Source organism: Talpa occidentalis, unplaced genomic scaffold (assembly GCF_014898055.3).
Source record: "Talpa occidentalis isolate TD23 unplaced genomic scaffold, MPIMG_talOcc4v2.1 talOcc4.7, whole genome shotgun sequence".
In the NCBI taxonomy this organism is placed as follows: Eukaryota; Metazoa; Chordata; class Mammalia; order Eulipotyphla; family Talpidae; genus Talpa; species Talpa occidentalis.
Genome location: NW_023605083.1, coordinates 97,681,237 through 97,693,714, shown reverse-complemented (window position 1 = coordinate 97,693,714; position 12,478 = coordinate 97,681,237). Strand labels below are relative to the sequence as shown.

At 44.6% G+C, this 12,478-nt stretch overlaps 1 protein-coding gene across 2 annotated transcripts in view; it reads left to right on the top strand.

The window, feature by feature from the left end:
• PMP22 (peripheral myelin protein 22) overlaps positions 1–11,173 on the top strand; it is a 30,197-nt gene extending 19,024 nt beyond the window's left edge. For both annotated transcript variants that reach the window (XM_037491896.2, XM_037491895.2), the window contains 2 exons: positions 2,389–2,529; positions 9,791–11,173. In XM_037491896.2, coding sequence (XP_037347793.1) covers positions 2,389–2,529; positions 9,791–9,954 — 305 coding nt within the window. In that variant the 3' untranslated portion in view covers positions 9,955–11,173. The remainder of the gene's footprint in view (positions 1–2,388; positions 2,530–9,790) is intronic.
• The last annotated feature ends 1,305 nt before the right edge of the window (positions 11,174–12,478 follow it).

Below are 12,478 nucleotides of genomic sequence, written 5' to 3'. Positions count from 1 at the left end.
ATGTGTAAAAGTTTAACAATATTATTTCTTCATGATAAATTGGATTTTTACTCACTGTGAAATATCCCTCTTTGACCATGTTCATCTTTTTCAATGTAAATTCTGCTTTACCTAGTACTATTATTACTATATCTGCTTTCTTTTTTGTTAACATTTGCCTGGGGCCTCTTCTGAAAATCTTGTGACTTTCAATTGTTTGTTTTAAGTATATCTCTTGCATCATATTGTAGGTAAGAATGATGTAATTCAAGTGAAATTCTACATCTTATAATGAGTGTCTCGAACACTTTCTCATATGTTGTGGCTGGACATGCTACCTTCATGTATGTGTCTTACTGTGCTTGTGGTCGAAAACCTTCTTCTTCAACTTTGTTTCCTGGAGTCAACCAAAGGCTGGACTTGAAATAGTGGGTGCTCAACATATGTTGATTGACCAAAAACTTCTCTGATCCCCTAATTCTGATCTATTGGGTTGTTGGAAAATTCATGACACACTTTGCTTGAAAAACATAGAAAAAATATATCATGACTTTTCCAACAATCCAATAATTTGAGAGGAAAAAAAAACTTATGGTAAAATAGCTCAGTTGTAACGGGGTTGGGACTAAAGATGAAATTATTGGTAAAGGAAGTTTCAATAAGGATTTATATATTATTAAATTTAAAGGATGTTTCCTATTTATGTAGATTTAACATATAAGATTTTGAGTATTCTCTAAACATGCAGTCTGGTAGTTCCTGATGTTCATGGTGGCAGAGGTCAGGACTCAGATAAAGATCTCAGAATCGGTGAAGGAAATACAGGATTTTATCTCCACTGAAATGCAGGATTTCATCTCCACTGGCCACTTCCCTTATGAGATACTCATTGAAGGACACTACCCAGCAAAAGTTGACTGACTGTTTCAGTTCCAGATCTGGGTCTCAGATTTCTTTCTGTTTCCAGCTTCACTTATCAGAGTGCTGGATAATTGGTTTATTTTTTTTTAAATAATATTATGGCAGCATTAACTTTATTGCCAACTGCTTCTCTGAAGAATCACTGCCCTGGATAAATACAGATTTCATTAGGGATATATAAAAACAAAGCCAGGATGACTCACAGCCCATTTGACATCATTTCCTTACCTTAATTGAAAATTGACAAGAAAATTAAAAAAATTAAAGAAGCATCTGTTCTGTCATAGTGGAAACAGAAACTGGAATCAAGGACCTCCCATGCTTGGTTGTGCCAATTGGGCTCATCAAAACCTTTCCGGAAATTCCCTTTAGTATAAAGGAGCTGGGCTACTTGATCTCTCACACATCTTTCAACTCCAAAATGCTGCCAATCTGTGTCAGGAAAAATCTTATGTGCAGCTCAGTACTAACGGTTAATCTAATGAGCATCCTTAAAAGTTGGCCGTGAGCTACTTATAACTCAAACTTGGTTGATCTTTTCAGTTACTGATTTATAAACCATGCAGATTTCATAGCTTTGTATACTGTGTTAAGCATTGACGTCTATTTTTCAAAGCTGTTTCACATTAGCCAGTTACTGAGCAGAGAGGAGCAGTACCTGCCCTGGTGTTCTTTGACCCTCACGGGACAGGTGGGCAAGGTCATCTGCAGCTGTTCCAGGTGGGCACCCGAGGTCTTCCTGGATCGTGCCAAACCCAGCTTGTTTCCTTGTCTCCTTTCCTTCCTGTAATAACGTTAATTTGCAGTAGATGGTGAACTACAGATTCTTCTTTGCCTGAATTTCATTTGAAAGCTTGCAGATTTGATCTAAGGTTAGAGGTTCCACAAAGTATAATCCATAATCCTACATGGTGATCTGACCAAGTATGAGCTCGTGACTGACCAACACACCAGAAGGGCGAGATGACTGAGCAAACGGGTTTTTGTGGCTATATAAAGCATGTTTTTCTTCAGCATCTTTCTTCTGATTTCCTACAAAATTAGTTTTGGCTCCAACATTTTTTATTCCCAGCTGTCCCCACCAGTTCTATATATTTTGGGGGATGCTGATGTTGTAAACAGTGGTTTTAAACTATTCTCAGAATGGAAGTGTCCCAGTGAACCCTTCGAAGCACCCCCACGGGCACTCTTAGTGGTGGGATAACATAATTTCTTACAGCCTTTTTCTTAAAATGTGCACAGATAAACATATGTTAGATTTTTTCCCCTCAAAACAAACAAACAAACAAACTAACAAACCAGGAAATAAAGAATGACTTAAGAATGCAAAAGCGAATTGTCTGCATTCTGCTCACAAGAGAGGACTTTTGCTCCTAGAAGGACTATGGCTTTTAGGGGTCGTCGTGCATCAAGCCCCACATTCCTTGTGCAGGGCCCTCCCTCCACTGTGGTCAGCTTATTAACCTCCTGTTTCTTCTCCCCTTCCAGAATGGCTGCAGTCTGTCCAGGCCACCATGATCCTGTCCATCATCTTCAGCGTTCTGTCCCTGTTCCTGTTCTTCTGCCAGCTCTTCACCCTCACCAAGGGGGGCCGGTTTTATATCACTGGAGTCTTCCAAATCCTTGCTGGTAAGTTGGAGATGATAAAGTCCACTTGGGAGGTAGACCTATTCAAGGTTGTGGAACGATCTGTTAGTAGACGGATGTGGTCCCAGAGTGACTGATGTTTGTAAGTCTACCCATTGGATGCTTTTCAGAAAGCACAGGTGTGTGTGTGTGTGTGTGTGTGTGTGTATGCACCTTAGAATATGAGAACTTTCTATTTATCCATGGAATAAAATACATGGGAAATAGGACTTAGAAACTCTGGAAGGAAGTCCCCAACCAAACCAGACTTATCACTAGAACGAAGCTACATCAGGACATATTATCAGCAGAATCGCTAAGGATTTTAGTAGATCAAAGGCTGGGTCCTGTAGATTACTTTATGCTGCAAGGAACCATCCCTGCTTCCACATAGGAATTGAACCTGCTGGGGGCTGCCCAAGGTTGTTCTTTGCTATGTGTCTCCCACCTCTAACCAGTGCTGAAGCCACACTGACAAATTCTTACTCCCCAGCTTCTGGGTTCCACTGGACTTTGATTTACAGTTGTCATCTTCTGGTGTCTTCCCTGGCACCTCTGTTTATCATGTCAGCATTTTCAAACACCTGACCATGATAGCACATGAGTATCTCCTTCATCTCCTCACCACACTGCCTTCAAATTCCCTTCTTGTACAGTTCTCTATATGCACAATATGCAGAGTCCAAGTTCATAGTCTTCAATTCCAGAGGTGACAGCTTCCAACTTTGGTTCTAGATTTGGCCAGAGTTTTACTTCATTGAGTCTTATCCTTCTGTTCACTCACTGGCAGTTGCCTGACTGCAGGACTTTCGAGAAAAGAGAGACTGGTGAGGTAGTGGAGTCTATAGTCCAGATTAAAAACTTACAGATCTCTAGGAACCAGAGGACATCTGGGAACTGTGAGATGGTCTAGATTGTCTTCTTGAGTAGGTGGAGTCCAGCATCTCTGGTTTAAGTTAGTTGTCAGAATATCCGTGATTCTGATTCACCACCCAGTGCTCAGGACAAATCACCGGAGGGCTGAAGAGCCCACATGTCCTCACAAGGTTAGGTGGATGGAGGATAGATCGTATGGATCACGCAGGGCTGGATGGCAAGACAGTCAGTGGTTGCATGTTGGGGACCTTTTCTGGAAGCCAGAGTTACCCTTCCCTAGAAACATGAAGCAAACTGGAGAGCCATATCTCAAGAAACACATATAGCATTCAGTATTCCCAGTTTGGGGATTTCAAAACTGAAAAGTACTTTGCTACTTGTAAAGTTTTATTAGACCAAGCCAAGCCCCTGTGTTGTTGCCAGTTTTGTTAAATTTCTAATTACATACTGAGCTATTATTTCTAGGTATGTTAGAAGCAGTTATCCAATCCATTTCAAGAAGTAATATAGAAAACTAGAATTTGTTCTGGGACTTCTATTTCGACTTACCATTTATAGTTAGATATCAAATAATGATCACATCCATTGTATCAATGCACCAATAGCTATATCCTCAAGATAAAGTAATATAGACTGAGGAACCAGAAATTTTGTATATTTGATCTGTACAAGCTTGTTGTTTTACTGATAAATAGAAAGGATAAATGATACCTGGCTTCTGCAAGGACGATTGATGCTTATACTCCCTCTCATACCACATGGACTGAATATAGTGAGTACCTCCTTTTATTTAGAGAAACAGAATGCACCAACATTTTTGAAAAAAATTATTTATTTATTTATAAAAGCACTGGGTACAGTCAGAAGCGTGGGGGGATGAGAGAATTCACCAGAGCCAGAGCGGGAACAGAATAGGCAAACTGATGAAGTACACTGCTGGAGGGAGCAGCGGGCATGGCAGGAGAGGTCTGCGCCCCATGTGGGACCCTTGCTGGCGGCCAAGATCGAACCGGCACTGCAGAGGCTGCGGGCAGCTTCGCAGCCCAGCACTCAACCGCTGTGCTACCAGGGAGTCCCTACACCAACATTTTTGAGAGACACAAAAGCCAAGGCAGAAACTCTGATTTTTCTATTATCTTTCCTTGAATTTGATTTACAGTGGTTGATCAGTGCAAATTCATGCCATTTATTAATTCCTAAGTTCCCCAGTGACCGTGATGAGTAAGAGCCTCAACATCAGAAGGAGCCAAACTAAAAATACTGGACTGAACAGTGCTATGTTGATGTTGAAGGAGCATCTCAGAGCAGACAGCACCTTCAACTTTATCCCACTGAAAAGTTTCAGCTTTAAATTCTCTCTGTCTTTTTTGCAACTCCATTTTTGGTCAAAACCCAAAGTCCAGTAATGAGAATCAGTAGGTCATATGCTGTCACTGCACTGTGAGTTCAAGTATTTCCATGCAGCCCAAACTCTTAGGTCTCTTCCCAAGTTTGTTTTCTCATCCAAACTCGCTTCACTGTTTTGATTCTCCTCCCAACTCAATACAAGCCTTTGGGACTCAGCTATGAAAACCTCTGAACTTCGAAGCACATGATCTGTTCTTCCTTTGTCCCCCATCAGATTAGCTGCTAATCTCTCACAAGACTTTTAGTTGTCAGTTTGGTAGCTCATATTGGAATAGACTGTTAACCCAAGATAGCAAGTATAATGTATACATCCTGAAATGTTCTAGCTCCAGCCCAAATGATCTGAAAGTTAGTCTTCCAGGTTCCTCGGGTCCCTAGAAGTTGCATTTGAACTTGTAGTTTCATAAAATATTTACTAGCGTGGAGAGCGGTAAGTTCGGGATGGCACTGACAGATTGCCTTACTCTTATTATCTGATGATCCTAAATCACCTTTGCGATGTGTGCTTCTCAGGTCGCAACCTATTAAGAAACCAGTAGCTAGAGAGAAAATGAATGAGGGGAGAGTTGTTGGAGATGTGAAATGGTGATAACCTGAGAAATTGCATTTAAACATCGAGATACGGGCCTCCCCTGGTGGCGCAGCGGTTGAGCGCTGGGCTGCGAAGCTGCCCGCAGCCTCTGCAGTGCTGGTTCGATCCCCGGCCGCTGGGCAAGGGTCCCACATGGCGTGCAGACCTCCTGCCGCGCCTGCTGCTCCCCTCAGCAGTGTATTTCGTCGGTCTGCCTGTTCTGTTCCCCGCTCTGGCTCTGGTGGATTGTCTCACCTTCCCGCACATCTGGCCTGTACTCCGGTTCTCGTATAAATAAATAAATAAATCTTTAAAAAAACACACAAACATCAAGACACAAAGCAGAAAAGAAACCAAATAGAAACCAAAAAGCAGACAGGAAAGGAGAGAGGGAGGAAGGGTGAGAAGGAAGAAGAAAACAGTGCCACAATCACTGGGTGTAAAATTTTTAGAGTGTGTGCTAGACGGGTGAGGGTCCACACAGGGCAGAGCCATCTTCAGAGCACTAGAACATTTCCAGAATCTGCCGAGTTTCCCAAGGCTGGGCCCTCTGTGCACAGCTGCCTTCTGGAGCACCCAGCTGCGCCTATAGATCATACATGTCTGTGCAGGAAAGGCGGGAGGAGGTATGTGGCTCTGGGGCCGACGGCAGATTCCGCTGTCTCTGTCTTCTCCAGATGACAGCGCGGTATGCGGTCTCAGGCCCTCTTGGTTTGCTGTGTCATCCCTTCTGCATTTCATAATAAGCCTCAGGCTTCACATCTAAGCACCATCCTTCCTTGATTACATGCTTAGGTTGGCTGCTTCCTGAAGATGTGTTGAGAGGCACCTTCTTCTAGTTCAGTGCTCTTCAATCTTAGATATACATCGGAATCACCTTTTTAAAATGGGGGTGCTTTTTTAAAAAAAATGTCAGTGCCTAAGCTTCATTCCTAAAGAGTCTCAGTTAAAAGCTCTTGGGTGGGACCATTCCTGGGTGACTCTAATGCTCATCTAGGGCTATAAACCACTGGCATAGCCATTAAACTGCCCTGAACCCCACTCTAAGCTCTCCCAGGACATTTGCCCCCAGATGGCTACTCCCACTCACAAGCCATATATTCTTCTAAACCCCCTTTTATGGAAGCACCATCCTAACCCTGTATTTGGATTCTGGACTCATTCTTATTTTTAGGACCTAGGCCACCTCTTCTTAGACACTGGTTATACTTGCACTTGCTCTGCTGGGTCAGGTCACAGTGGACAGGAAAGCCTCAAGAAATTCACTTATAGAACGACCTGAAGGCAAGAGTTGCCTATGTTGATTCATTGCCTCACTTACTTCTGGCAACGAGGTCCTGGCACCTAGTGTGGGATGACTGCACAGCTGTGCTCCCTGGCAGACCAAACTTGGATCACTATTGTTGCTACTTGTGATTGAAAAGAAAAGGTGGTAGAAGGAGACTCCTGAGTGAGTTTTAGCTTCTCTGTTTGTTAGCTTCTGTCTTAGATCAATAGAGGTACAGAGCATGTGGAGTAAAGGACTTTGGGGGGTGAGTAGAGCACAGCCTGCTCTCTGCTCTGGGTGACTCAAAGACGGCTTCAGTGGTGATGAGTGAATCACACTGATGTTGCACTTGGTCTTGCCCAGAGCAGATTCTAGGGCTGCTGTGGGGGGCTTTCTAGGCAGCAGGGGTCACTTGGAAGTTGGAAAAGGAAACTGGGCCAACAGCACAGAGAACAGTTTGTGTAGGTAGGACAGAGAGCCCAGTGCTTTCAGGGTTTAACAGCCCTTCTTGCCTTTTCCTGCCCCACCTTGTTGCCTGAAGGGCCAAGTGGGGAGAGACAAAGGCGCTCACTCAGCAAACTAGCGCCACACAGGCACCGTCCACTGACGGTCTTTGTGTTCTTACTTGACCCGCACTTTCTAGCTACTTCACTCTGCTCCCACTCCAGGCTCTCAAACGAACCACTTTGGCAAAGGTCACTGATGCACACTTTAAGTCACTTGCTGAATCACACCACTCCTTTCAATACTGTGAGCTACTCACTCCCTGAAGCTCTTTCCTCCCTCGGCTTCCAGAGCATCACCACTTCCCCACTTATCTGTCCTCACCCACCATCACTCTGTGTGATGTTGCCCTGGGTAGCAGACAGGGGCTGCCAGGCAGAGTCATTCTTTTTTATATTCCAGGGCATGTCTGTTGCTTTACATACTGACATCCTTGTAATAACATAGTCCCTAAAACATCAGCCTCCTGGCAACAATAATCATAAAGTGTGTAGTCTCTTTGGCTTTGTATATAATCTAAACTATTTGCTTACTGAAGTGAAACTTAAATTTATTCACTTCTGAGATTCTGCTAGGATGAATGTCTTTTAAATTGAGTTCTGCTGTAGTTAGTCGCCACACTTTGTGTATCTTACCTCTCTGTCCCTTGTGGTCTGAGAGTGTCTTTTCTTTGCCAGTGGGATCTGGGCATAGTTGGTCTGCATGGTTACCATGGCATTTTTCATGCCAGTGCTGGTTAGACACCCACCCCATCTGCAAGCCCTGCCCACGCCACAGGCATTGTCTTCTCCCCATCATGTTCCTTTTATAGCCCTACCCTATTCAGGTAGGTCAGAGATAGCCTACGAGACTTCAGTATTTATTTTTTTAAATTAAATTATATATATATTTTTACATCATTTTTCATCTTTGCACAATGTATGCATTTTCATCTTGGTTATAGTCCCCATACAATTCCCACCACCTTTGTTTTGATCCTATTCCCTTCTCCCTCCTCTCCACCCCCTGTAGTGTGTCTCTGGTTTATAGTTGCTTATTGATTTTGATTTTCACTTTATTATAATTAGTCTTTTTCCTGGTCCCTTATTGAGGTTTTCTAAATTCCTGCTATGAGTGAGACCATCTGGTATTTTTCTTTTTCTTTCTGACTTATTTCACTGAGCATGATCCCTTCCCGCTCCATCCATGTTGCTGACTTTAAGAAGAGTTAGCCCTTTGGAGAGCTGAAACATGGAGCTTTAGGGGAAGATAATGGAGGGTCACAGTGTGTTCCCAGCAGATCAAAACTGCTGTTTTCCTCAAGGTACAACTCACCAGCAAATGGTTTCTCTCCTGACATCTATGTCTTCACTAGCTCCTGAACTTTCTGGAGGGAGCAGGTTCTGAGCTGACCCCCACGTAGTTCCAAGACTGTGTGGCTTTCTCAATGGGGCCAATGGAGTGGGAGTTTGCTCCTCTGACTTGCAGAAGGACAATCTTATCAGGGCGGTGAATATAACATATTCCCACTTCTGTACTTTGTTCAAACAAAGTTGCACAGTCCGGTGAAATAGCAGTGGGCTTAATGTAGGTGGTCCAGGCGCTGCAAGGAATGTCCACAGGAATCCCACACAGTATGTGAATTTATAATAGAGTCACTCAGAGCCTCTCAAAGACCCTGTCTTCAGGAGGGAACAGAGCAGGCTTTGTGCAGCTCCAGGCGGGGCGCTGACATCACTGGAGCCCTCCCTGCCGAGGGTGCTGACTGTCATCCTGGGCATGGACCATCACACTTGAAATTGTCTGCCTCGTGAGACCCAAGGTGGAGGCTGTTCTTCCCACACCACAGGGTTACATTAGCGAACAAGGGGGTAGCCTGGCCTATCTAGGCTCTCATATCCTTTAGCCCTGTTGGGACTTGAGGCCTAACCTTGGGGCACCAAGAACTATTGAAAGGGACAGGTGGAAAGGAGCTTGCTCCTGGTAGTCACCTCCCTCTGCACTTTGCTTCCCACTCATACCCTTCCTTCCTCCTTGCTCCCCCCTCCCCCCCACTTCTTTGTCCTCTTCATACATTCCTTTGTCTGCCTAGCAGTGCCCGCCTCCATGCTCCTTGCCCAGGGGATTAGCGTGGTCTTCTGCCCCTGTGTTCTGCATGGAACCTAATGCTTTTGCCATTTGTCATTCCACACTCATTGGCTTAGATAATGCTGCCACCCACTTATAGGGTGACTCACAGGTTTCCAGGGCCTCCCATACCCAACACCCTAGGAGAGAGGTTTATCTTGCAACCTGAATTCTCACTGTAGCCCCTTGGAAGTGGTGACAGAGGAAGTGAAATGTGCCAGAAATGACGCTCTGTGGTTCATATATGAGAAGTGGAGACCCATGGCTTCCTGCTCCTATTCTTTGAGCCCTTCTTAATTCTGGACTGACTCTGACATGTTCTTCTTGCATAGTGTTTGACCTCCCTGCGGCCCACACTCTCTTCTCTCTAAGAAAAAGCAGCAGCTGTGTGTGGTGTGTGGGAGGCTGGGGGAGCACAGGGGCTGGCGGGACAGGGGCTGAGGGTTCTGTGTTGGTGGCATCTGTGTCGCAGCGGTGCGGGGGACTGCCCTCGAGCCTGCTCCCTCACTCAACGTGTCCCTCCTCTCCCCCAGGTCTGTGCGTGATGAGCGCGGCCTCCATCTACACGGTGAAGCACACAGACTGGAATCTCAACATGGGCAGTTCCTATGGCTTCGCCTACATCCTGGCCTGGGTGTCCTTCCCCCTGGCCCTTCTCAGCGGTGTCATCTACGTGATCCTGCGAAAGCGCGAATGAGGCGCCCAGACAGTGGGTCTGCGGCTCTGAGCATGGGCAGGGAAGGGAGGCAAGAAACCAGAAACCCGAAGAATGAAAAAGAGCTAGCCAAAAATCCCAAACGCAAACCAAACCAAACTGAAAGCAGTTAGGGGGTGGGGGTAGGGGCGGGCCGAGGGTTAGTGCTGATTGAAGATGTATATAATATCTACGGTTTATAAAACCTATTTATAACACTTTTTACATATATGTACATAGTATTGTTTGCTTTTTATGTTGACCATCAGCCTTGTGTTGAACCGTAAAGTAGCTAAGGACCTTTACATCCTAACCGTGTAATCGAGCTCAGCATTTTTGTTTTGTTTTTTGTTTGTTTGTTTGGCCCAGAAATAAAATAACTCCATCTTGCCCCTTCCCTTTCATTTGAAAGAAGATACCTCCCTCCCACTCCACCTCATTTAGAAAACCAAAGTGTGGATAGAAACCCCGAATAGCCAAAGCCTTTTCTTCCTGGGTGACCGGCGCATCGCCCAGAGACACGCGCTGCCCACACCCCTGCGTGAAGCTCCCGTGCGGGCCCAAACTGGAGACCTGGGCAGAAACTCCCGCGCCTGCGAAGCTGCCCTTGAGGGCGGGAGTCGCGGTCACGCGTCTCCATGAGAAATCGGTGAGAATAAACCTATGAAATGGTGCTATGTATCTACCATTCCTTATTATCACTAATCATCTAAACTACTCACTGGAAATTCAATTAACAATTTTACAACGTAGAGTGGAGACCTGAATAATTCTATGTAATATAAATGGTTTATAACCGCTTTTGTACCTAGCTAGGCTGCTAGTATTACTATAAGATAAATACTAAATAGCCTTTATCACTCCCACATTTCTCTTACGGTCGGAGCGTCAGGACAAGTCTCTGCCCTTGGGATGTGAGTTCCCTGGGCTCACTCAGCTGCTCACTCAGCTGGGTCTAGACTGTTCTCTGCCTCCAAGGACTGTCTGGCAATGACTTGTATTGGCCACCAAACTGTAGATGTAAATACGGTGCCTTTTTGATGCTAAGACTCCAGACCTTTTCTTTTTTTGCTTTGCTTTTTCTGATTTTGTACCAACTGTGTGGACTAAGATGCATTAAAATAAACATCAGAGTAACTCACTGATCTTACTTTGGTTTTTGTGGGAACCTGGTGTGGGTGTGAGCTGTGCATGGAAAGCAAGATTGAGCTGATGATCAGGGCTGCAGTTTGGTAGCGAGGAACCAAATTCATAGTCCTTTTGCAGGTTACATGGAGCACATAATGCCTTCCAGAAACTTGGGCAAATGTCTGCTTATTGGAGAGGGCCAAGGTTTGCAACTGAAGTGGAAGCTGTAAATGCACTGCAAAAGATGTGAGGCTAAGTTCATTGAATTTAGCCCTCTTTTGTGCTCTGTTCTCTGGTGATGCACATGGGGACCACAGAAGCATATCTCGTGCTCACTGAATATATGGGAATGTTGGCACATGCAGCTCAGATCCCTGACCTTTAGAAGGAGGGGAGGTATGACATGGTAAAAAGTCTGCTTGCTAGTATCTTGAGGTCAGATTTTCAAATAAAAATTATTTGGCACCAACTAAGCTCCTAACACTGTCCAGAGGGCAGAAAAGGGTTGACTGTGTCATTTAGCTCGATTGCTGGGCTGTGTCTTACTAATTATATTTTTATTTTATAAAATCAGCTTTTTATTGTGCCTCTGGAATACATTGAGCCAATGATATACTCAGTAATGTTGAACTGGGCACCAGAGTTCAAGAAACAATGACATCATTCTCAATCTTTAAAGGTTACATTTTAGTGGGAAGCACAAACAAACAGGGGACTATGTTATAATGAGAGCACATGAATTAGGCAGCATGGATTTGAGCCTGCTCTCCCACCTTTACTAGCTGGACAGCCTACTTAAACTTTAAGATTCAGTTTCCTCACCTCTAAGATGAAGATGCCAATACCAGTTTATGGATTGAAGAGCATAAAAGGAGATACCTGCAAATGATTAACACAATGATTGGTAGATAGGAAAGCACTACCAATTGGTGCTTGTCACAAAGGTCTTGATAGAGATGTATTAGAAGGAGATATTGATTATTCTGGGGAATTCTCAATACTAGGCCGTACAATGGAACCTCCCATGCAGGGACACACCCAGGAAATTTGAATTCCTTGTGTTTGGTGGGACTACCTGCCTTGATGGGTGGGTCTGTGATTACTGGGTGCACTTAGGGGTGTTTGGGTGACAACCCTGAGCTAGTCCTGTGCTTCTCAGGTTTTAATGTGCTAATGAATCACCCGGGAATCTGGTAAATCACAGATTATGATTCAATAGCTTTGGGATAGGAGCTGAGGTTCCGCATTTCCAAACACAGCTTTAGTGCTGCTGATGCTGCAGGACCTGGGACACACTTTGAGTAACAAGGGTCTGAAATGAAACCATCTTCAGGGATCTCACACTCCTTTTCCATTTGTAATGAAAAAGCTCCTTTCTGAGGTCTGCAGTGGTGACCAA